This window comes from Rosa rugosa, chromosome 6, assembly GCF_958449725.1.
Source record: "Rosa rugosa chromosome 6, drRosRugo1.1, whole genome shotgun sequence".
Taxonomy (NCBI): Eukaryota; Viridiplantae; Streptophyta; class Magnoliopsida; order Rosales; family Rosaceae; genus Rosa; species Rosa rugosa.
This window is the reverse complement of record NC_084825.1, coordinates 11,798,516-11,824,559: the sequence shown is the minus strand read 5'-3', so window position 1 is coordinate 11,824,559 and position 26,044 is coordinate 11,798,516. Positions and strand designations below refer to the sequence as shown.

At 40.4% G+C, this 26,044-nt stretch overlaps 1 protein-coding gene and 2 long non-coding RNA genes across 4 annotated transcripts in view; all 3 read left to right on the top strand.

The window, feature by feature from the left end:
- LOC133717817 (uncharacterized) overlaps positions 1 to 26,044 on the top strand; it is a 72,641-nt gene that overhangs the window by 5,304 nt on the left and 41,293 nt on the right. The window lies entirely within an intron of this gene.
- LOC133717671 (carboxylesterase 15-like) lies at positions 1,678 to 3,273 on the top strand. Its single transcript, XM_062144382.1, has one exon. It carries the CDS (start codon positions 1,979 to 1,981, stop codon positions 2,981 to 2,983), a length of 1,005 nt encoding a protein of 334 aa, XP_062000366.1. The 5' UTR covers positions 1,678 to 1,978; the 3' UTR covers positions 2,984 to 3,273.
- LOC133715758 (uncharacterized) lies at positions 5,225 to 7,186 on the top strand. The gene is made up of 3 exons (XR_009849203.1): positions 5,225 to 5,488; positions 5,929 to 5,993; positions 6,943 to 7,186. It is a non-coding gene; the product is annotated as an uncharacterized LOC133715758 (long non-coding RNA).

Genomic DNA, 26,044 nt, shown 5'->3' with positions numbered 1-26,044 from the left:
GGTACTGCCGAGGGTGCTGGACGAGGCGGTTCAGGGGTCTGCTGCAATTCCGGTGGCCGGTTCAGTTACTTTCCGGCCGGTTCTGGAATTGAAATTTCTGGTGAAGGATTCCGGAGCTCTGATGCCAGTATTGCCCAACTATGAAGGTGGAAGGTGACCTGGAACTATGTGAACCGGTCAGAGATTATTTTTATTTTCTGGAGACCGGTTCGAAGCTTTTCCGGCCGGTTCCGGTGAATCTGCCGCCGGTTCTGGGCTCCTGGGATTGATTTCTTCAAGGTTTGAGGTGGAGACAGAAAAGGCTTCAAGGTTTTGTATTCGGATTCAAGGTTTTTAGCTTCTTGAATTAGGGTTTAGCTATTTGTTTCAGGGTTAGGGCTTCGTGCTGATAACATGTTTTAGGAAATCAGAAATTGAGAGAAAATCGCTGTGTATTCTCATTGATAATAGGAGCCTCTTTATATAGAGGATTACAATGCATAGAATTTCAATCATACAAGGAAAGTAATCGTACATTGAATAGAAATCTAGATCCTTCTAATGTAACCATATTACCACTAGATTAAGTAATCTAGAGTTTGGGCCAAACACAAAATAGAGTTTTACTTGAACAAATCTGTATTTCTTAGGTAATAAAACTATATTTGTATGATTAATCATGTCTAAAGAAAGATTTGAATTAAAGAAAAAATGTATAAAAGGAACCACGTGAACCGTTCAGGATATACAGGATCTTAAATTTAAGGATGTAATTGTGTCCAATAGTATTGACCTGCATATATCACGTGCATTACAAAAAGGAACATCCTATACAAGTTCAGCAAAAGGTCCAAGTAGTCATCGAGTCTTACTTTATTCTAATTTGCTACTTTATTATTTGTAAGAAAATAATGTCAGAAGCTTGGTGATGACATCGCAGAGAGAGGTGGAGGAGGTGGGAAGTGAAAAAAAGAATGTGGGCAAAATTGAAAATTTGATGTACAAAAATATTAAAGGATGTTCAAATAGTAAATATGGAGATCTGAATAGAGCCATTATTTATCTCATAAAAAAATTTAAAAAAAAAAATTCATATTAATATAATGTTCATTTTGTATACGCACAAATATTAGCTCAAACCAAAAATTAATTCGTGATATTAATCATAAATTATAGAGATTTATCAGAATGTAACTTAATTACTTACAATTTATTATTGGCATAAAAAAAGATTAATGCTTTAACCAATTAAGTTGGTATATGTTAGAAGATGATTGACATTCCCTAATAGATGGAATTCAATCTTAAAACACCTATATTAAGCTAGTCCCTGCTCTTACAAATTAAATATGCAAGAAAACCGTCTACCCCATTAGAAACTTCATAAGGAGTTTGTACAGAGCAGAAGACTGAGCTTGTTCATCATTCTGGATGACTTCTCCAGGTATGTTCATATCTCGATCTCATATCTAAGATTGATTATAAAAGCATGCATGTGTTTTCATGTATGTGTATGTCTAAGTTACATGTAATTTTCTTACGCACAATTGGCTCGAACTAAAATAAATAAAGATTAGCATCTAGGAGATTCACCGTTCGAAAATTATCGGATATATATTGAAAGTTTTGGTACCATCTGTGTAATCATATATAGGGTCATACATTACTCCAAATGTGTCCACGTGCACCACGCGCATCAAAAAGGAAATCGTATGCAAGTCCAGCAAAGGTCTGTTTACTTGTTTAGTCATTGAGTCTTACTTTATTCAAAAATTTGCGACTCCCTTTCGACCCCAATTAGAAAAAGAAGAAGTAGGTGATCGATGTCTTCGTTTCATTATTTCTGTTTAGAAGACTTTATTTTGATTAGTTCCGAGATGCCCTACATGGCCAGACAGATGGGGACGCTTGCGCATTTTCGATCTATCCCAGACTCTCTCTTTATAATGGAGCATTTTCCATAGGTCATTTTCCCACCAAAAGCTTACTGAAACTAATCATGGTCCAAGAAAAGAAAGTGGTCGATGAGGTTTCCGGTTGGCTTAGGCTCTTTGACGACGGATCAGTCGACCGGACATGGACGGGACCCCCTGACGTCAAGTTCATGACAGAGCCAGTCCCACCGCACGTTGAGTTCATCGACGGAGTTGCGACAAAAGACATGGTCATCGATGAAACGTCCGGCCTTCGAGTTCGAATTTACTTACCTGAGAGAAAGCCGGAGGATTGTGAGAGTCTGCCCATATTTCTCCACTTCCATGGAGGCGGCTTTTGCATTAGCCAAGCAGATTGGTACATGTACTACCACATGTACACAAACCTCGCACGTGCAGCCAACGCCATATGCGTCTCCGTCTATCTACGCCTCGCACCGGAGCACCGTCTCCCGGCTCCGATCGACGATGGCTTCTCTGCTCTCCTCTGGCTCCGGTCCCTGGCTCGAGGTGATTCATATGAACCATGGTTCAACGACCATGCAGACTTTAACCGTGTTTACCTCCTGGGGGATAGCACAGGAGGAAACATAGTCCATGAAGTGGCTGCAAGAGCAGGGAAGCTGGATTTGAGTCCGGCGAAATTATCCGGCGGGATTCTTATCCACCCTGGTTTTGTCCAGTCATCGAGGAGCAGGTCAGAGCTGGAACAGCCACAGTCACCTATGCTTACTCTAGACATGGTGGACAAGTTCCTGAGCTTTGCACTGCCGGTGGGGTCCACCAAGGACCATCCGGTTACGTGTCCGATGGGTTCCGGCGCACCACCGTTGGAAAGTCTGCAGCTGCCGCGGTTCCTTGTGTGCGTGGCAGAGAGAGACATCATGGTGGACACTGAGATGGAGTACTATGAGGCCATGAAGAAGGCTGGTAAGAATGTGGAGCTCCTGATTAGCACTGGGGTGAGTCACAGCTTTTATCTTAACAAGATTGCTGTGGACATGGATCCGCAAACGGAAGCGCAAACTGAAATCCTAATTTCAAGAATCAAAGAGTTCGTCAACAATTAAGTAGTGAAATACTTAGCCCCGTTGATATTTTAAGTTTTAAGCAAGTAATCTTGCAAAGCTGAGGTTGTGCTAGCTCTCAAGATTGGGCGAGCAGGCCGGCAGGGCCCCCACCAATCTCTCTGATTTCCAGAATGGAATGACGGCCTCCCTGGGCCTCCTTGAATCTTGTCCTGCTTTCGTATCTTTCTTTCTAGCTCTAGCTTGCTGTTGTTTTAGTTGTTTTTCCTAGCTTCCTCTTCTTTATGTTGTAGTTCGCTTTTTCTCGCCCTTGTGGCTTAATGAAGTTCTTATTCAGACCCAAAAAAAAGTAATATTTTTTTTTTAATTCTGTAAAAATCAATAAAATTTAATTAAACAAAAAAGAGAAGATACATGAAGTAAAAATTTCTTTAAAAAAAATAATAAAAAACGAAAAAACAAAACATATACAAAATAAGATAAATTTTACAATATGTTAACATATGATATACATACAGTAACCACTTTTAGGACTCAATTTCTCAAAATGAGAATCAACTTTATTCTGATGAGGATCTTATATATCTTAACGAAGACTTTTTCCTAGTTACTACAATGATTGTCGAAATGGTAATATAACTCAAAGTTATGAATAATACATGAATTAGAATATATGTGAAAATCGTTAACATACCATAACCAATTCAAATTGAGACACTCTCTAAGCATCCAATTAGGGATGAGATAGATATCCACCAAACTGATGTGACGTGACCTTTAATCTTTTTCTTAGATCAAACTTTTAAGAAAGTATATGTGGTCTACATTTGTTTGTACGTATGATTCATTTGCTTTTGGCCATTGTTTGGTAGGCTACTATTGTACTATTGTAGTCCTTTATTCATTCTGTTGTCAGTGAGAGAGTTTAATCCTCTAACATGCATGCAAATTTTTATAATGGACCAAATATTAGTTAATTTGATAGAATTGACCAAAGACGAGGTAGTTAATTTCTAAAACCTAATGTAAGAGGTATTTTAATCAAGGTTTAATTTGCTACACCAATTTTACAAAATCCGGCCACTTTTTTATGGGTGCGTCTATTGCCACCCTACCATTTTCTTAGTTCACCCTACAAACATTTGAATTATTGAAAGACTATATTATCCAAGTGTAAAATGACTACTAAGTACATTAATTTTCTAAAATCCAAATTTGTAAGGAAAAATAAAAAAAATAATCAATGAATTAAATAGAAAGATTACTTAATTTCTCATTGGATAACATTAATCTTCATCTTCTCCACCCAAATTTCCATTTATTACTATTTTTTTTGTCTTTTTTTGTTACCTCTTCATCATGAATTCGTTATTTAATTCACAAAATCATTAGTGTTAACTACACAAAATCTTTGCAATACCTTTTGTGAACACCGAAAGTAAAAATTTAAAACACGAAAGAAAAATCTCAATATCTTCTTCATCGCTCATAGAGTCATAGTTGTTAACTAACTAATCTTTTGACATAGATTGAAATAGATGAACATTGAAGTAGAAAGAAAAAATTAAAAAAAAGGAAGTAAATTAGATTATGATTTTGTTACGAAACTTTAATATATTATAATTTTTTTATTGGTACAAATTAACTGCGAGATTTTCATTAAAAAAAAATCTCTTTTAATTAGATATGTCATATAAGGATATTCTTGGAAATAGAAATGGGTTACATAAGTAAATTTAATAATTGAAATTAAAATGTAAGGTGTAATGAGCAAGTAGGGTGAACAAAGAAAATGGTAGGGTGGCAATAGCCGCACCCCTTTTTTATTTTTAATTGCTGTCCAACTATTTTTTTCGTTGTCCATTTTGCCCCTCAAGGTAAATAAAGGAAATAAATCAAAATCTCATAATTTGGAGACTTTTTTTTTTGATCGGGTTAGTTGTTAGTAATTCACACACCCATGTAGTGGTATCTGTAACACCCCGTACCCGGAAATACTTTCCCTTAATTTATTTGCATTGCATTTAGATATTTCAATTCATCGTATCGTTAAATTAGCCTTCTTAATAGGAAATTATTTTTATAGAGTTTCAAAAATTATTTTCTTAGCATGGAAAAATAGAGCACGACAATACGAGAGTGTAGGCGCAAACGGTTCGTTAAACGGAGTTATAACGAGGAAGTTATGAGTATTTTCGTGTGAGGGGTATTTTGGTCATTTCGTCTCACCCCTAGCTTTATTAGATCAGATCCTCCCCCCCCCCCATCCATGTTCACGTAAGAACGAGATCAAGGAGAGAGAGAGAGAGTGCAAGAACGAGCTCTACCCACCACCGTTCACCTTTTCCGTCGCCGGCGCCGATTCCGGCCAAATCCGGCCAAATTTTTTACACCATCCTCTTCCTCTCCTCATGGGCTTTCTATCCATATAAGTTTCATAATTTAATTTCACTTGTGTGCAACGAATCGAAGGAGAGAAGGTTTGATAATTCTCGGCTAATTTCCCGATTTCCGGCCAAACCGTCGACTTTTTGGAGAAACCCCAAGGTATAAAGTCATTCAAAATCTCATGGGCTTTCGTTTGAGTATAATATTGCATATATATTTGAAGATTTTGGAAGTTGGGATTCCGGCCACCATGAGCCACTGCGGCTCCGCCATCTCCGGCGGCCTTTCATGGCCATTTTGAGTGTTTTTGAGCATTATTATGTTTCCTAGGATGTGTTATTACTAGCCCAAGTATAATTGTTGAATTTTGGATGAGAAATTAGAATTTGGTGTTGGGAATAAATTGGGAAAAATGGTTTTTGGAGGTGTTGGAGTTGGAGAGAAGCTAGTGGAAGAGACTTAAGATGAGTATTTGATGATAGGAAGACTTGGGTGACATTATGTCAGAGAGAGGATACGATTTGCTAGGATGCATTCACGTTTCTTTACTTAGTTTATCAGAATTGAGCTTAATTTATTTATAAATTATTATTGGCTAGGTAATCCGGTTGAGCAAACTTCCGTGGACATTCCCGAGACGGGACTCACCTAGTCACCCTTCATTGTGAGTTGGACTTTGTTTTAAAGAAATGCATGCAATTACTTCAATTCTTGATATTTGATTTCTTTAATTATCTATTTAATATTCAAGAAGTTTATTGTGATTTCTCGTAAATTAATTGTTGTGGTCATGATGAAATTTTAAAATTTACGTTTGAAGTAAATTGCTTATTTTTGGGAAAGAAAGAACCTTTCTAAATGATCTTTTAGATATGAAGTTTTAAATGTTGTTACGTATACGAAAAGAAATAACCTTCTATTTTGACAAAGTAAATTGGATTTCAACTTACCTTACGAGTACCCAACCTCAGCAAGAAACAGCGATACTTCATCAGTTTTCCGGTTACGTGCACGTATACCCTCATGCTCTGCTTGTGTACCGGCGGACGCACAAGTGTATGACCAGCTCCCCCGCTCTGCCTGATGCGCACAGGTGTATGACCAGTTCTTCCCCCTCCCCCGCTCTGCTCATGTTGAGTTCGCTCGACATGAGTGTATGACCAGTTGTCCGCCACGCTCTGCCTATTTTGATTTAGATCCTTGTAGGTGTATGACCAGTTTTTGGGTACAAGTTTGGTAATGCTTTTCAGTTTTAGAAGTATGCAAGATGCCCTAGACTAAGTTACCCTTGCAAGCAAGTTTCGAGTTACTCCCCAGTTATTACCTTCAGGTTTCTTGAGACCTTACTAAAGCAAAGTGTTTATCTTGTTACAGGTTTATCTTATAAATTGGTATTTGAAAGTATTCGTGACTTATAACTTTTGAACTTGTCTTTTTACTATAAGTGATTAATTGCATGCCAAAGGTTTACGAAAGAAAAAAATGATTTTAAGGAAAATAAGATTTTTGGGAAAGTATTTTAACTATTCAATTATTTTTATCCTCTCACTGAGCTTGTCTCACGTTTTCTATGATTTTCTCGGGGCTCTTTGGTTTTTTTCTGTTTTGCCCAGGTTAGCGTTGCAGAGGTCGGATCAATATCCACGTCAAGGGCATGCATCCACTTGATCTTCTTGATCTTCTGACATCAGTCGTATAGTTTACTTAGTAGTTGTTCTTATGTTAATTAGAGGAGCTTTGAGATGCCATAAGTAAATTGAGGTCTATTGAAATTGCATGTAAATATTGGACGAGACACTTTGTTTTATCTATTCTTTGATTAGTGAAAGTTGATTTTGTGAGAGACAAGGAGTCATATTTGGGAGTTATTGGAGATTTATGATATTAGAAGTGTATTGTTGATTTACAGGTTTTTGAGCAGTCCATTTTTAGGGGAGGTTACGTCAAATTTTCGATAGAATCTTTCTCTTATTTGGTCTACACAGGTCCACTTCGGATTCCAAGGTGGAATCCGGGGGCGGTCCTGTCAGTATCCCAGCGTCAGGACACCTGCACCGACATTGCGGCGAAAGCCAGGCAAAGCGAGACTAATCCACTGCACCGCAAACGCACGAACCCAAAGGGTCCCTCAAATCTGTTGGAGACTTTGTTTTCAGTTTTAATATTTAAATTTTTAATTTTCATAAAATCTACTCAAGGAAATTATAATAAATAATATGGCAGCTCAGTCTATGTAAACATAGCATGTATACCTACATGAAAGGTTAATAAATTCTCAAATCTATATCACAGAGTCAAAAAAGAAAAAATAAGACAAACTAAGTAGCGTCGTTGACACAACAATACTTAGAGATATAGTAATAGACTAGTCCATGGTCGAGTTTTGATATTATTCCTACTTAATAGGCAAGGAAAAAGAAACCAACAATACTCTACTTTTGTAATAGGTATGAAAAGTGCAAATGTTTATGCACAAGCTAAAGAAAAAATAGCAAGGTAATTTAAACATGCTTTCTAATAAAAAGGTACAAAAAAAAAATCATTGCAGCTTGCATTTCCCATTAAGAAATTACCTTTGTAATAGGTATCAAAATTGCAAACATATCTATGCACAAGGTAATGAAAAAAGAGCAACTTAGTTTTAACATTGTTCCTAATCGAAAGGTACTGAAAAAAAAAAACCATAGCAACTTGCCTTTCCCTTAAGATATGAAAAATGCATCTCTCTTTCCAGAATATCTCTCCATTGTAGGATTTATTTGAAGGTGCAAAGGTAGATATACAAAATGTAGAATATTACCTCTTGAGATGGATCGAAATCTTCTTATGTATACCCATCTGAAATATCTATTTGATTGTATAATGAAGTTGAACAACATGACAATTCTATAATGAAGGTGTAAAAACAAGAAGAAAGTGATGAGAATAAAGAAGAAGAAAAGAGACAAGATATATATAGGGTGTACAAAAATGATGGTAAGGTACAATCATTTTATTTAAGTTATAATTTTTTTTTAATGACGATGCATCAATTAAGGGTTTTGTTGTGATGATGACATATCATAATTGGCATGGTTTTTATGAATACCAAATTAATTGAAAAGCAACATTAACTCTCAATTAATTGACTCATAAATTATTGATTGTTTTGAGTAATATTGTTATGGATGTCTAGTCACTGGACCGCAATTAACAAAAAATTTCGTCCGGATTACATTCAAAATAGGTCATAGTTTTTGGACTTAAAACTACTTAATTAGGGCAAGAAGAACGTGGAGGTGAACATATGTCTCAAGATAGATCTCAATAATCAATCATTTGTGGAAAGGAATACGTGTGGTCACTTAAAAGATGCAAATTAGACTTTTGTAATACCCGGAAATTCGTTATTAATTTGTGATGATTTTTCAGAAATTATTAAGTTGGTCATTCGTACGATTTCGTGGTTCGAGGGTAGAGCAAAATTATTTCGAACAATTATTCGCTTGGAATGCTTCGATTCAAGGGTTGACTTTTTATACATTAGGATTATGTGGAAACTTCCTTCACGAAAGTCATAGAGCGCATCGATATGAGTTTGTGGACATGTGGAATGCGAAAATCGGAGTTCGTATGAAGAAGTTATGGCCTTCAGAAAAAGTTACCATTCTGGGATAAATAGAAAAATTTGGGTAATTTTTCAGAAAACCCTAAATTTCTGAAAATAGAAATCGGACCCCTTTTCTCTCTCCCCGATCGGAAATTGCCGAAAATATTCGTCCGGCCACCTTTGGACGATCCACCGGTCCCATTCGCTTCATCTCTTCCTCCTCCGTCGATATGTGGTAGCATCTCCGCCCATCTCAGCTTCTACACGGCTCAGCAAGGAAGTGCCGATCCTAAACCCAATTTTAGGTCAACGCCGATATCTTCGCCGTCCAGCCATCCCAGGCTGCGCCACCAGTCATTTTGGAAACCCCAAAAGATGATGATCATGCTCACCAAGTGCTTGAACCATTTTGAAGCGTGGAGGAAGAATCAAAGCACCAGTTTTCCGATTTTTTGAGCTGTTGAGGTATTTTCCGGCCAATTGACTTTGATTAAGACTTTGTGCTATTTGTGAAATTTGTTGTACATGTTGAGATGAAGATTTTGGCATAGGTCTCGCCACCGAATTTGGGGGTCGACGGCGGCGCGTGGACCCCACGCTCAGCCACTGAAGGCAGCACATGGCGGCGCGTCCAGCCAGGTTTTTGGGTTCTGTTTGCATGGCTGTCACCTGCTTGTCGATATATCATGAGATCATATTGTTATAAATTGAAGCATGCTAGATTTACGTGATTTCAGTTTTCTCGGTTTGTGATCCGTAAGGATCCGATCGTTAGATCGTCTTATAATTTTGAGAAATTGATCTTAGAAGTGTTCCGAAGACTTTGGGAAACCTATAAGAAAGTTTTGTCGCGATTGACAAAATCTTCGGTTTTGGGTTCAAATGCTCGGTTGAAACCGTAACCGCTTTCGTTTTAAATCGTGGACTCAGTTAAGACCTTATTCTATTTAGGTGATTGACGGAGTGTGTTTCTATACTTTATCTTGGCTGTAAGAGAAGACGCAACGGGATTTAGAGGTGCGTAAATCTTACGTGGTTCATTTATGAACTGAGTTACATTATTGTTCGATAATCGTTAAATTGTAAAACCGTTTTGGGAAATAAATATTTCTTTTAAATCATATGAACTTGATCGTCAATGGTTCATAGGTAAGTAAAATGAAGTTTTAGTATAAAAAATGATTTTTCACGGGTTTTGTATTTGTGAACTATAATTGGTATTAGTAACATTCCTGAGCGGGTGACTACACACACACACACACACACACACACACACAGATATATATATATATATATATATATATATATATATATATATATATATATATATATTTACATGGAATATATATGTTGGTGCTGTTGTGTAATGAGGTGGAATTATCATGTTTTGTGAATTCAATGTTGCTATTGTTGTGATTTTATTTTCTAAGGAAATGATTGATTTTTTGTTCTTTTGAATGGAAACAATTATATTATTGACGTTTCGTATTTGAGAGTTTTACTTGACAAATTGTGCTGGTGGTTTAAGGGGTGAAAAAAATATTTCGAAATTGATTTCTATATTGTTTTTTAGATGAGAGTTGAGCTTTGAAAACAATATTTATTGCAGTCAATTATATTGTTTTTGGAAAGTGTTGAGGTTGTGTAACATTTTGAGTCTTCAATGACTTTTTAAATATTTTGGTCTTTGTACCGAGGGTCATAGTAGTGACCGAGGGTGGAATATCGGGATACCAAACTTTTGGCCGGATGATTGGTTACGATTCAGTTAGAGCTCTAGTCTGTTGTATATAATGGGGGTAACACGTGGTTACTTGTGACTCATGAATACACATTTTTAAAAGAGAGTTTCAAGTGATTTCTTTCTTTTATTGGTCGAGGAGGGACTTGATTTTCATATTATGGTGTGAGTTATGATTTTATCACTTTAGTGATGTATGTTACCTTAAGAGGCAAGAATGTCGAATTTTGAAAACGAGTCATTTCGTGTGATCATTTATTTGGAAGGGTGATTTCTTGGCTTTAGCGTGAGTTGTTTGATTTTCTTATTTATTTTCTTTTTCTCTCTTTTTGTTTGATTTTAATGTAATCTCCTGAACTAAAATATATGCAGGGATTACTATGATTTCGTTTGTTTGATTTTAATGTGATCTCCTGAACTAAACTATATGCAGGGATTAGTATGATTTTTCTTTTCATTTTGATTGTTTGATTTTAAGATAATCTCCTGAACTAAATTATATGCAGGGATTACTATGATTCCTATTGTTTGATGTTAATGTAATCTCCTGGATTAAACTATATTCAGGGATTACTATGGTTTTGGTTTTGTTGTTGAGATTTCAAATGATTTGGTTGTCACGGTGGTGATTGGTGTTTTCCTTAAGAGTGTGTTTGGATGAGGGAAAAAATGATGAAATTTAATTGAAAGTGAGGATTTCATAATTCCTAAAAGCCAATTCTCTCGTTTGGCATTATCAGATTGGAAATTTTAAATTTCTCTGTGGAAAAAAATGAAGGAATTCGTTATTTAAATTTCTCACTTCAATTTCCACCAAAATAGGTGTCATTTACGAATTCATTTGCATTATTTAATTTTTATTTCCAAAACAAGACTTTTTTCTATTTTATCTTTTTATTTGTTTTAAACTTTCTTAATTTATTACACATTTCAAATCCTAAATAGATGCAACCAAACAATAGAAATTGCAATTAATGGAATTTTAGATTGATGGAGTTAAAGATTCCATCATTTATAAATTCCTACGGATTTTAAAATTTTCTCATCCAAACACACCGTAAAAAGAAAAGGATTTTGATGTTGGAATTAATCTTTGTGTCGATTGGTTGTCCTTGAGTCGGAAAAGTGTTTTGTCGTTATTTAGGTTTACTCACACGAGCTTGCAAAAGCTTACCGGGTTTGTTGTTTCAACCCGGTGAACTATTCCATGGTGTAGGGGTTATTGTGCAGGTCAGAGTAACAGTCGTCGAAGCTAAGGTGTTTTTGCTGTCTTAGCTTGGACGTAGAAGTATGCTTTTGGTTTGAGTTTTCCGCTGAGTAGTGAGTGTAGTGAGTGTGTTTATTTATTGAATTGTTGTTCAGTTTAATTTGTAAACTCTCTGTAATATAATATGTGACTCTAAAGAACGAGTCTGTATTAACATTGTGAGCTCGGTTTGTTTTGTTGCTTAGTTTAAATGAAAAAATTTCTAAGTGTTTGCTTGTGCTTGTTAAATCATCGCATATCGGATTCGAATTTCTTTATTTAAAATTCGGAGCGTGACAGTTTGGTATCAGATCGTAAGATACATATTTGGTGATAGTCTGTACTACTCGAGTGATGCCCCGTCTGCAACGGATCCCCATTATATACTCTTCGGTATTGATATAGTCATGGGGTATGTGAGAGTGTTAAGTGTCGTCTAGAACGTTAAGTCGTCAGAGCATAGGTAGGCTCTGTAGGTGAAGTGTAGGAGCTTTGTGTAGCTTCTTGAGTTGTAGTCTTTGAGGAATGGGAACCTCTAGATTGAACTCTTGTTAGACTTAGGGGATTGTATTTATAGAAGTGTATCCTCCTTGTGTTAGTATCTTGGTTAATGCGGTTCTTGTATATGACTTATTCATGTGTTTAGGTTTTATACAAGTGTTAACCAAGTGTTGTTATGCTCCTTAGGTGATGAATCCTCAGAGAGACAGGACCAGGGGTAGAAGCATAGTTACCTCTCAGGAGGAGTTCTATCTTGAGAAAGAGGTGGTGCAACCTATTGTTGAGACAGTTGATGTTACTCACCTAACTAGACTGACTAGGGAGGTCATTAGTCTGGGGGCAGTGGCATTTCAGGGTGGTACAGATTACTTGATGGCCGATCAATGGATCGAGAACATGGAGACCTACTATGATATGGTCGTTTGTACCGACATGGAGAAGAAGATTACAGCTACATTCCTCCTCCAGGGTGAGGCCGTATGGTGGTGGGATTTTGTACTGAGGACTAGGGATATATCCACCATGACTTGGAAGGGTTTTGTGGAACTCTTTCGGGACATGTACCTTTCTACTTCAGTGAGGGAGAGATTGGAGAATGACTTCATTACTCTAGTTCAGGGGACTATGAGTGTCAGGGACTATGAGGCCCGGTTCTCATAGTTGTATTAGTTTGTTAGGTCGATGGATCTAGTGTCTTTGGCTCGGAAGTTCCAACGGGGACTGAACCTGGTGATCAGAGATAGGGTGGCTCCTTTTCAGTTGCCTACTGTGACACTTATCTTTGCTAGTGCTTTGGTATTTGAGCATGAACTTTTGACTTCTCAAAGGGATATGACTACTATGGGGGATTCCCAAGGAAATGGAAAGGCAATTGCGGAGAGCAGTAGTGCGCTAGGTACTCAGGGTGGGTCCTAGAAGAGGTAGAGGACTCATCAGCAGGCTCCAACTGAAGTTGCAGCTGAACCTGGTAGGGCCATACCTATTCGGCAGGTTATGCCATTGAGATGTTACAACTGCGGAGTTGCGGGCCATCCAGCCAGTGTGTGCTCGAAGGCGAAGAGCAGAGTATGCTATAGATGTCGCCAGACAAACCTTTTAGCCAGAGAGTGTACCTGACCTCGAGATAGTGGCCAGGGGACACAGCAGAGATAGTTGCCTCATAGGGCAGGCTAGTGTGTTTGCTGTTAGTTAGCGAAGTTCAGGTGTGAAATGTACCTTATCAATCTTAATTTCATGTTAGTGTAATGTGTAACACTAGTGTACCTCCTTTTGTTATGTTTGTTTTGTGTTGAATTTTGCCTACTGTTGTGGTTAGACTCTTGCGTGTGATTTCTATTTTAGAGTGTTGTTATGAGTGGTAAGTTGCGTGAGACATCCTTCTTTGTTGTAATGGTAGAGATTCTCTACCAGTTTGATTGTGTGAGTGTAATGTCATGTGATGATATATGTGTGGGTTGGTTGAGGTTAGACCTTAGCCTGATTTTGTGTTCTGAGGTAGTAGAACATTTATTGAGTCGTGATGCATGCTCTATTGGTTTTTATGAATGAGTTTTCTGTGTGGTTTTGGTATATGGAAGACTTTTGTGACTTTGAGAAGTGATGACTATGAAAAAAATGTTGTATTGTTGATTTGGGTTGAATTGCAAGTTTCGTTTTCAAATTCTTGTAGTTGTAGAGTTGCATTATCAGTGAAGTGATACGGATAATGTTGTGATGATAGGAGTCTGGACTCTTGTGTATTTTGTGTATAGAGCAATAGTTACAGAGTCGTCGTTGTATTGTGTACGGGGGTGAAATCTAGGAGATGGTCGTGTTACCACTAAGTGGTGTGGTGAGGATGACCAGTGTCGTGATAATAGGTAGGGTGCCGATATCATTTGTGGATCTAGGCAAGTTTCGTTTCGAAGCTTTGAGACTATCCTAGAATGCCACGTGGGTCACTCGAACTACGGGTGCAGCATTTTATCCGCAGATTGTGTGACGGACTGATCGGGTGAATTAAGTGATAGAGGTTGTGTTGAGGGCATTTGTTTTGAACTTCAAAGTGCAGTTAAGACTAAGATCAGCTGAACCTGTTGCGATTTTGGTGGGAGGTGGAGATTTGGGATTTGGGTTTGCGTTATCTCCTAGTCTTTCCTGTTATGTGGAACATATTGATGTACCTATGATGGAGATGAAAACTACAAGGGATCCAGTGTGTTTGATCGTGATACAGTTGGAAGGAATGTTGATGCGACCATTGTTGATGTTCGGCTTGTAGTCTAGACGGGACTACAGAGCAACCTGGATCGAGGGAAATCAACTTGTTCAAGATCTTGTGGAGGCTTAATGACGAGAGCATTACTTGCTGGGGAACAAGGATTGGATTTGAGGATGAGTTAGCCATACCTGATTGTTGGGTAGTGCGCTTAAATTTTGGGACAAAATTTCTTTAAGGAGGGTAGAATGTAATACTCCGAAAATTTATTATTAATTTCTGATGATTTTTTAGAAAATTATTCGCTCAGAAAGCTTTGATTCAAGGGTTGACTTTTTATACATTAGGATTATGTGGAAACTTCCTTCACGAAAGTCGTAGAGCGCATCAATACGAGTTTGTAGACATGCTGAACACGAAAATTGGATTTCGTACGAGGAAGTTATGGCATTCGGAAAAAGTTACCATTTAGGGATATATAAATAGAAAAATTTGGGTAATTTTTCAGAAAACCCTAAATTTCTGAAAGTAGAAATCGGACCCCTTTTCTCTCTCCCAAACTGAAAATCAACGAAAATCTTCGTTTGGCCATAACTCCACCATCCGGCCACCGTTGGACGTGCCACCGATCCCATTCACTTCATCTCTTCCTCCTCTGTCGATCTGTTGTAGCATCTCCGCCCATCTCAGTCGCTACACGGCGCAGCAAGGAAGTCTCGATCCTAAACCTAGTTTTAGGTCAACGCTGATATCTTCGCCGTCCGGCCATCCCAGGCTGCGCCAGAAGTCATTTTGGAAACCCCAGAAGACGCTGATCATGCTCACCAAGTGGCTTGAACCAATTTGAAGCGAGGAGGAAGAATCGAAGCACATCGGAAAACTGGAAATTTTCTGATTTCTTGAGTTGTTGAGGTATTTTCCAGCCAATTGGCTTTGATTCAGACTTTGTGCTAGTTGTGAAAGTTTTTGTACATGTTAAGAAGAAGATTTTAGCTCGCCACCCAATTTGGGGGTTGCTGGCCTCGCGTGAACCCCATGCTCAACCACTGATGGCGGCGCATCCGGCCAAGTTTTTGGGTTCTGTTTTCATGGTTGTCACCTATTTGTCGTACAAGCTTGTAGATATATCATGAGGTTATATTGTGATAAATTGAAGCATTCTAGATTTACGTAATTTCAGTTTTCTCGGTTTGCGATATGTGAGGATCCGACCACTGGATCGTCTTGTAATTTTGAGAAACTGATCCTAGAATTGTTTCGAAGATCTTGGGAGGTCTTGGAGGAAGCTTTGTCACGATAGACGAGATCTTCGGTTTTGGGTTCAAATGATCGGTTCAAAGTGTAACCGCTTTCGTTTTAAATCGTGTACTGAGTTAAGACCTTATTCTATTTAGGTGATTGACGGAGTGTGTTTCTATACTTTATCTCGGCTGTAAGAGAAGACGCAGCGGGATTTAGATGTGAGTAAATCTCACGTGGTTTATTTATGAACCGAGTTACATTATTGTTCGGTTTAATCATTAAATTGTAAAATCATTTTCGGAAATAAATATTTGTTTTAAATCATATGAACTTGATCGTCAACAGTTCATACGTAAGTAAAATGAAGTTTTATTATAAAAAATAAGGACTAAATACTTGTTACTCCCTATACTTTGCTCCATAAAACAGTTTAGTCCAAAATTTTTAAATTAAACAAGTTAGGTCCTAAAATGACTATTATACCCCTCAATTTTTTTTTTTTTAAATTTTTCTCTCTTTTTAAATTTATTTTTCTGCTTCTCTCTCTCTCTCTCTCTCTCTCTCTGGGATTCAGGATCCTCCGCCATAGCCTTCATGACAAGACCCACAAATGCTCTGGCAACTCCTGCAGCTCATCTTCTTCACATCTCCTTCTTGATTTTCATCTCCTTCACATGAAAATCATGCAATTAAGTTGCTGGGTTTCAATTTGACAGAAAGTTTTGAGGAGAGAGAGAAAGTGGATCTGGAATTTTCTCTCTCCTTCATGACTGGTCTCTCACACTACCATGCAGCTCACCTCCACCACTAGTGTACTCACGGGCCTCCGACGAGTCTGGTCCTGCCTCCGCATCATCCGGCGACACCGGAAAATGGCCCACACGCCGATACACAGGTACCCAGAATTTTCTCTGGGCAACCAAACCTTCTTCTTCGTGGAGACTCATCACCTACAACAACACAATCGCTACAACTCCTCTCTTGCCCGATTACACTTCACCACTCGTACTCCCCCACTCATTTCACATCTGTCTCATACCCAAAAAATTTCCATGGGTTCGTCGAATTCATATCAAGGAAAGACACAGAAGAGAGAGAAGACTCAAGGAGAGATTGAGATGACATATTTGGAATCCACCTACCCTATTCTAGATCAGTCTGAGCCCCCCTACCGGCGACACCTACTCCGCCATCGTGCTCATCAGCAGGCGACAAATCAAGGCATGCCTTCGCGTCTTCCAACGATTCAAAGCTTAACGACATCACCGATCCAACAACAAGAAAAAATAAAAGGGGGGAGGGGGAGAGAGAGCAAGAAAAAAAAAAAAAAAAAAAAAAGAGAGAGATTGAGAGAGAGAGAAAAGGAGGGGTATAATAGTCATTTTAGGACCTGTTGTGTGAGAATTAGAGAGAATAAAGACCAACCTATTTAATTTAAAAATTTTGGACTAAACTGTTTTATGGAGCAAAGTATAGGGCGTAACAAGTATTTAGTCCAAAAAATAATGTTTCACGGGTTTTGTATTTGTAAACTATAGTTGGTATTAGTAGCATTCCTGAGCGGGTGACTACGTGTGTGTGTGTGTGTGTGTGTGTGTGTATTTATATATTTACATGGAATATATATGTTGGTGCAGTTGTGTAATGAGGTGGAATTATCATGTTTTGTGAATTCGATGTTGCTATTGTTGTGATTTTATTTTCTAAGGAAATGATTGATTTTTGGTTCTTTTGAATGGAAACAATTATATTATTGACGTTTCGTATTTGAGAGTTTTTTTAGAGTTTTACTTGTCAAATTGTGCTGGTGGTTTAAGGGGTGAAAACAATATTTCGAAATTGATTTCTATATTGTTTTTGAGATGGGGGTTGAGCTTTGAAAACAATATTTATTGCAGTCAATTATATTGTTTTGGAAAGTGTTGAGGTTGTGTAACATTTTGAGTCTTGAGTGACTTTTTAAATGTTTTGGTCTTTGTACCCAGGGTCACAATAGTGATTGGGAGTGGAATATCGGGATACCAAGCCTTTGGCCGGGTGATTGGTTACGATTCAATTAGAGCTCTAGTATGTCTGCCATTGTATGTCATGGGGGTAACACGTGGTTACTTGTAATACCCCAAAAATTCATTATTAATTTCCCAGAATTTCCTGGAATTAATAGTGTTCATTGGTACGATTTCATTGTTCGAGGGTGGAGCGAAAGTGTTTCAGACAATTAATTACTCGAAACGTTTTATTTTCGAAGGGTCAAAGGAGTTGACTTTTTATACGTTAGGATTCTGTAAATATTTCCTTCACAAAAGTTGTAGAGCGCGTCGATACGAGTTTGTGGACATATGGAACGCAAGAATCGGAGTTCGTATGAAGAAGTTATGGCCATCGGAAAAAATTTCCATTTTGGGATATATAGGAAAAATTGGAAAAAAAAATCAGAAAATATTTAGGTTTCCAAAAACGGAAACCCGAGCTCTCTTCTCTCTCCTCTCGCAGGAAATCGCTATTTTTCTTCCACCGGCGATTTCTTCACCGTCCGGCCACCTCTAGACGTGAAACCACTTGCATTCGTTTCGTCTAGTCCTTGCGCAACCTTCTGTGGCAGCAACTCGGCCTATCGTCGCCGCTACACGGTGCAGCAAGCTTTTTCTGATCGGAGCTCCATTTTGAGTCAACACCAAATTCTTCCTCCTCCGGCCACCCCAAGCTTCACCACCGGCCATTTTCGAACCCTCTGAGGATGGTGATCATGCTCCTCAAGTGGTTTGAACCGAGTTGAAGTGTGGAGGAAGAATCAAGCAAATCGGATTCTAGGAGGATTCTACTTTCTTTCGAGGTACATTTCGGCCACTTACACTTTGATTTAGATTACATGCTAGTTATGAAAGTTGATGTACAAGTTATGGGAACTAGTTGCATATAGGTTTCGCCGCCCAATTCAGAGGTCAGCGGCGGCGCTGCCACCATTTGTGGCGGCGCTTTCTAGCTGCTTCTGGCCACCTCTGGAGCAGTTTCTGCTCCTCATTGTGATCTACTCGTTGATACGAGCATTTCGATATATAGTTGTAATTTTTGGAAATCGTATGAGCAAGTTATGAATTTTCAAAGTTTTAGGGTTTTTGGTTCGATCGATGTTTGATCCGTGAGGATTCGACTGTCCGATCGACTTGTGGTTTTGATATGTTGATCGTATAAGTATTCCAGAGACCTCGGGTGGTCTCGGATGAAGTTTTGCCTCAATCGGCATTACTTTAAAAATTTTAGGGCAAATGGGAGTTCGAAATATAATTGTTTTCGATTTGTGGACTAAGTTAAGATCATATTGTACTTAGATGATTGACGGAGCGTATTCAATCCCTTATCTGCGGTGAGATGACGCAGCAGGAGTTAGAGATTAGTAAATCTCACGCGGTTAATTTACGAACGAATTTACTTATTCTTCGGAATTATGTGATAAATTGCAAATCGTTTTCGGAAATGAATATTTGTTTTAAATGATATGAACTCGATCGACTATGGTTCATATGACTGTGGTTCCTTGGTAAGAAAATTAGTTTTAAGTATAAAAAGTAGTTTCTTGATGTTTTTGTGATTGTGAACTATAGTTGGTATTAGTGGCATCCCTGAGTGGATGACTACGTATATATATATATATATATATATATATATATACATATATATATATATATATATATATATATATATATGTATGTACGTGAAATATATATCTTGATGGTGTGGCATTGTGATATGCATAATAATTGTGATTTTATTCAAGTAATTGTTTTGGGCAATTTCTCTTTACCGGAATGTAACATTTTGTGTAATTGGTGATTGTATTGTATTGAAAGTGTACATGAGTTATGAGTGTATCATGTCGAGTCATGTACGACTTTAAATGTTTTCGGATCCGGGTCACAGTAGTGACATATGCAATTATTATCATAAGGCTGAACCTCGGCCGAGGTGACAGGTTACGATTCAGTTAGAGCTCTAGTCTGTCTGCCATTGTATTGCATGGGAGTAACATAGGCCGGGGTTACATGAGGCCTTTGCATACACATTTTTAAAAGAGAGTTTCAAGTGGTTTCTTTCTTTTATTGTCCAAGAGGGACTTGATTTCATATTTTGGGTGAGTGAAAATAATATGATTTTTATCACTTTAGTGATGTATGTTACCTTAAGGGCTAAGGATGTCGAGTTTTGAAAACGAGTCATGTTGTGAGATCATTTTTTTGGAGTTGATGGGTGATCATCGACTCTAGTGTGAGTTGTTTGACTTCTTTATCTATTTTCTGTGTCATTCTAATTGTTAGATTTTAAATGTGATATCCTGAACTAAACTATATGCAGGGATTACTATTGTTTTGGTTTGTATACCGTTGGTGATTTCCTGAACTAAATTTTCATGCAGGGATTACTGGTTTTTATTTAGAATGATTTGATTTGTCAGGGTTGTGACATGTGTGTTCCTAGAAAGAAAAAGAAAAAGATTTTGTTGTTGGAATTAATCATTGTGTTGATTGTTGTCCTCGAGTCGGAAAGGCGTTTTTGAGGTTATTTAGGTTTACTCACACGATCTTGCAAAAGGTTACCGGATTTGTTGTTTCAACCCGGTGCACTATTCCACGGTGTATGGGTTATTGTGCAGGTCGGAGTAACAATCATCGAAGCTGAGGGTTGGTTGCTGTTGTACCTTGGACGTTGATGTATACGTTAGTTTTATTCTTCCACTGTGTAGTGAGTGTGTTTACTTATGGAATTGTCGTTCAGTTTAATTTATAAACTCTTTGTAAATTAATATGTGACTCTAAAGAACGAGTCCGTATTGATGTTGGTGAGCTCGGTTTGTTTTATCACTTAATTTAAATGAAGAATTTTCTAAGTGTTTTCTTGTGCTCGTTAAGTTATCGCATTTCAGATTCGAATTTCTTTATTCGAAATTCCTGGCGTGACATTACTTGTGACTCATGAATACATGTTTTTAAAAGAGAGTTTCAAGTGGTTTCTTTCTTTTATTGTCCGAGGAGGGACTTGATTTTCATATTATGGTGTGAGTTGAAATAATATGATTTTATCACTTTAGTGATGTATGTTACCTTAAGAGGTAAGGATGTCGAGTTTTGAAAAAGAGTCATTTCGTGTGATCGTTTATTTGGAGTTGAAGGGTGATTTCTTAGCTTTAGCGTGAGTTGTTTGATTTTGTTAAGTATTTTCTTTTTCTCTCCTTTTGTTTGATTTTAATGTAATCTCGTGAACTAAACTATATGTAGAGATTACTACGATTTCGTTTGTTTGATTTTAATGTGATCTCCTGAATTAAACTATATGAAGGGATTACTATGATTTTCCTTTTCATTTCGATTGTTTGATTTTAAGATAATCTCCTGAACTAAACTATATGCAGGAATTACTATGATTCTTATTGTTTGATTTTAATCTAATCTCCTGAATTAAACTATATTCAAGGATTACTATGGTTTTGGTTTTGTTGTTGAGATTTCAAATGTTTTGATTGTCACGGTGTGACCGGTGTTTTCCTTAAAAAGAAAAGGATTTTGATGTCGGAATTAATCTTTGTGTTGATTGGTTGTCCTTGAGTTGGAAAGGTGTTTTGCAGTTATTTAGGTTTACTCATACGAGCTTGCAAAATCTTACCGGGTTTGTTGTTTCAACCCGGTGCACTATTCCATGGTGTAAGGGTTATTGTGCAGGTCAAAGTAACAGTCGTCGAAGCTGTGGTGTTGTTGCTGTCCTAGCTTGGACATAGAAGTATGCTTTTGGTTTGAGTCTTCTGCTGAGTTGTGAGTGTAGTGAGTGTGTGTACATACATGTACATTTGCAAGCATAATTAGCTATAATGGGCCACGCTCATTGTACCGCCAAAGGTACTAATTCCAACCAAAGGAATGACATACAGGTACACCGCCAGGCGGGCTACAACCTCAGCGTCGGATCGCCCCCAGATCACCGCCGACGCGCCGCCACGCGCCGTACCAAAATGGCGTCAGTAGCTCCCAGAGCTGGGAACTGAAACACTTCAGTCCCACATCGAAAACAAAGAGAAGAACCTCTTATTCCTCACCTATAAAAGGTTCTCTCCTCTCTCCTCATTAATTACGCATTCAATACTTACCTACTGTTACTTTGTCAACATAAATACATTGACTAACTTAGGCATCGGAGAGTTGAAGACCGCCCAGCACGGTCTCCCTCTGACTCCCCTTTGTATTTTACTTCCCAGGCAGCGGAAGCTGTGAGAGCATCACAAGTATCGATCCGCCCACCGGATCAGCGTTAACAAAGGTTCAGCTACCGCCGAACTTTTAGACATTAACATTGGCGCCGTCTGTGGAAACCCTTGAACAAAAGGTCATCCCACCACAATCACCATGACTAACGGTAGCGGGGGAAACGCTGAAGAGCAGGCAGACCATTCCGCCATCCCCCAACCCTCCGACCCAGCGGTAGGCGTTAACCGCGCACTATTCACAACCCCGGCCAACCCCGGCGTTGAGGCAAATCCAAGCAGCAGCCGCCCGCCGGGCCAAGATCTCATCACAATGTACGAGCTGGCACTAGCGGATCTTCATAAGGCAAACAGAGAACGCGAGGAGGAGCGTAAGGAGAAGGCTGAGGCCCAAAGACAGTTGGCTACGCTGATGTCACGTTTTGATGAACTGAAGAGGACGCTGGGAGCTACCGCCAATCCAGCGCAAAGCGAACAGTCACGTAGCACCAGGTGTAGTCGACCCGGCACTGGCACATTGGTACCAGAGCCAGTCATACAGATGCAGGTACCGCTAGACCCACCTGAGTTATTGGGGATGGGACCACCGCCCATCCCCCAACTAGTGCTAGAGCAGGAGGCGGAATCACTGCCGCACACCAACCGCTCGGAAGCTAGGGCGAGGACTGAAGGCAATCCGCCTGCGCCGAGGCGCAGGCAGGTCCAGCGGAGTGTTCGGGCTTATTTCGCCGGCGATGCAACCACCCAGATATTGGAAAGGATGCAACAACTGGAGCAGAGGTTGATCCGGGCGGAGTCGGGCGCCCCAGCGCCAACTCAGAATCCACTTTTCGCTTCCAGACCTGGGCCCTTCACCGCTGCGATTCTGCAAGCTATCAGACCAGCGTATGCAAAAACCCCAAAGATGTCGCATTACGGCGGAACGTCTGATCCCTTCGTCCACATGGACACCTTCAAAAAGGTCACCAACAACAAGGGATTTGATGACGCCACCCTGTGCCACTTGTTCAGCGAAACATTGGACGGTGAGGCGATGAGCTGGTTTTTCAAGTGTCCGCCAGGGTCCATTGACTCATTCCATGCACTATCACACGCCTTCCTCTCTCGGTTCATCCTATTGTCCGTCGAACATCACAACACAAGTCAGCTGTTCGGCGTCAAGCAAGGGGCGGACGAATCACTGAAGGCCTTCGTCACAAGGTGGCGGGCGGCAGCGTCTCAGTGCCGTGACCTAGACAAAACAATGGCATTGGCGGCCTTCAAGCAGGGACTCCTCAAAGGGCCATTCCTCTATCACCTCAACTACAATCATCCTAATGCGGTATATGACCACGTCATGAGTGAGGCGGTCATCCATGCCCAGGTGGAATTCCTTACATATGGAGAAACCCCACCGCCTCCAGCAACTCCAATAAAGTCAACACAACCATCCTCCAGTCATCAGGAAACCGCTAACAAGACCCCTTCAGCACCTCTAATTGACAAGAAGAGGGAGTGGCCGCAGGGCCACCACCAGAACAAGCGGCAGAGGGACCAGCATTACAACAAGAGCAACCGCCCAACGCATGGGGATAACCACAACAAGCAGGCGGAGTCCTCGCAGCGGTATGCAGTGTTCACAGTCCTCACGGCCTCGTATGAGGACATCTACAATCAGTGCAAGGATCAGATCCCACCGCCACCCCCTCCAAAGTACCCAAAAACGGGTAAACCCAGGAACACCGGCAAGTGGTGCAAATACCACGAGGACAGCGGCCACAATACCAACAGCTGCAATGCTCTCAAAACGGCCGTTGAGACCTTGTACCGTGATGGCAAATTGGAGCAGTTCAAGGTGCGCCAACCGCCACCTGTGATCGCTAATATTGAGACTTTGGGCCGTATCAACACCATCGACGGCGGTGCCCCAATCACTAGCATGTCCCACAGGGCAAGGAAGCGCTATGCAGGCGCTAATCACCCAAAGGAAGTCTGCAACATCCGCTACGAAAGATCCGCCAAACTCCCAAGATCAGGTTGGGAACCTATTACCTTCTCAGAGGAGGAGGAGCGCGGAGTGCATTTACCCCATGACGACCCATTCTTGGTCGACGCCATTCTGGGCAAATTTTATGTGGGGAGAATCTTGGTGGATAGCGGGTCCGCTGTCAACGTCATCTTCAGCAGTTGCTACGACCATCTCAAGCGGAACAAGAAACTACTCCAGGATCACGAGCCACTGCTCAGCTTTTCCGGCAATGTCACACAACCGCTCGGGTCGGATTACATGCGACTGGTTATTGGCACTAGCCCATGCATGGCGGAGGTGCATACGGAATTCATTATTGTCGATTGTTTCAGTTTGTACAACGCCATCATTGGACGACCAGCGCTTAACAAGCTCAAGTGCATCATTGCCGGATACATGCTTCTCATGAAATTCCCCACACCCAACGGCACGGGCTGTGTGAGAGGAAGTCAACAGTTGGCTCGGGAATGCTATTCAACGACTATAGCGCGCTCGGCGCGCCGCCATGAGATCCTGACAGTGGGCAACCAGGCACCGCCCCCAAATATTTTCGAGGACCCTAGAGATGAGGAGAAAAAATATGTAAAGAAAGAGCCGGTCAACCCGGACACGTCGTTGAAAGTTGTCTGCATCTCCGACGAGCACCTTGAGCGGACAATCCGCATAGGCGTCCAACTAGACCCAGAGGTGGCGGCAGAGCTCACTCAATTCCTGAGTGATAACGCCGCCGTCTTTGCATGGTCCTACGCGGACATGCCAGGTATCTCTCCTGAAATTATCACTCATAAGCTGACCATCAAACCCTCCTTTTATCCCATCAAGCAGAAGCGGAGGGCCTTTGATGAGGAAAAGTACCAGGCAATAGGAGAGGAGGTTGCCAAGCTCCAGGGCATTGGATTCATCCGCCAGGTCATCTATCCCCAGTGGATCTCCAATTTGGTAATGGTCAAGAAGCCCAGCGGCAAGTGGCGGATGTGTGTCGACTTCAAAAATCTCAACAAGGCATGCCCAAAGGATAGTTTCCCGCTACCTCGTATCGATCAGCTAGTCGATGCAACCGCCGGACATGAGCTCCTCAGCATGATGGACGCGTTCTCCAGATACAATCAGATCAAGATGCACCCCGGCGACCAGGAATGCACCACCTTTACCACCGACAAAGGCCTCTACTGCTACAATGTCATGCCTTTCGGTCTGAAGAACGCCGGTGCAACTTATCAGCGGTTGATGAACGCCATGTTCGCTGAGCATCTGGGAAAAATCATCGAGGTCTACGTGGACGACATGCTAGTTAAGAGCATAAAAGCCAACTCACAAGAAAATTATCAATTGGAACCCAGAGTGTCAGGCGGCGTTCCAGGGCCTGAAGGAATACCTAGCGGCAGTCCCTCTCCTTTCTGTCCCTGTGCAAGGAGAGACACTGTTCATATACCTAGCGGTCTCAGTATCGGCATTAAGCTGCGCCATTGTCCGGCGGGAGGGCCAAGACGAGCTCCCGGTGTTCTACGCCTGCAGAGGCATGAACGGAGCAAAAACAAGGTATCCTCACTTAGAGCAACTAGCCCTCGCACTCATCGTTGCCGCCAGGTGCCTCCGCCAATACTTCCAGGCTCACACAATCCATGTGTTAACCAATCAACCGCTGAGGCAAGTGATGCAGAACCCTGAACACTCGGGGCGCCTCAGCAAGTGGGCCATTGAGCTCAGCGAGTTCGACATAGACTACAAGCCAAGAACCGCCATGAAGGGCCAAGCAGTGGCGGACTTTATCGCTGAACTCACCGAGCGTCAACCAGAACCCGGTACCGAGACAGGGCCTGGAACAGAAATGGTAACCGCTGAGGAAGCAACTCCACACTCAGATTGGAACCTGCATGTGGACGGCTCCGCTAGCGCCAAGGCCAACGGCGCCGGAGTCATCTTAACAGGACCCGGGGGGCTGAA

Bases quoted from the DNA above. Each gene is read 5' to 3' on its own strand.
- LOC133717671 (XM_062144382.1), top strand. From the start codon at position 1,979: ATGGTCCAAGAAAAGAAAGTGGTCGATGAGGTTTCCGGTTGGCTTAGG.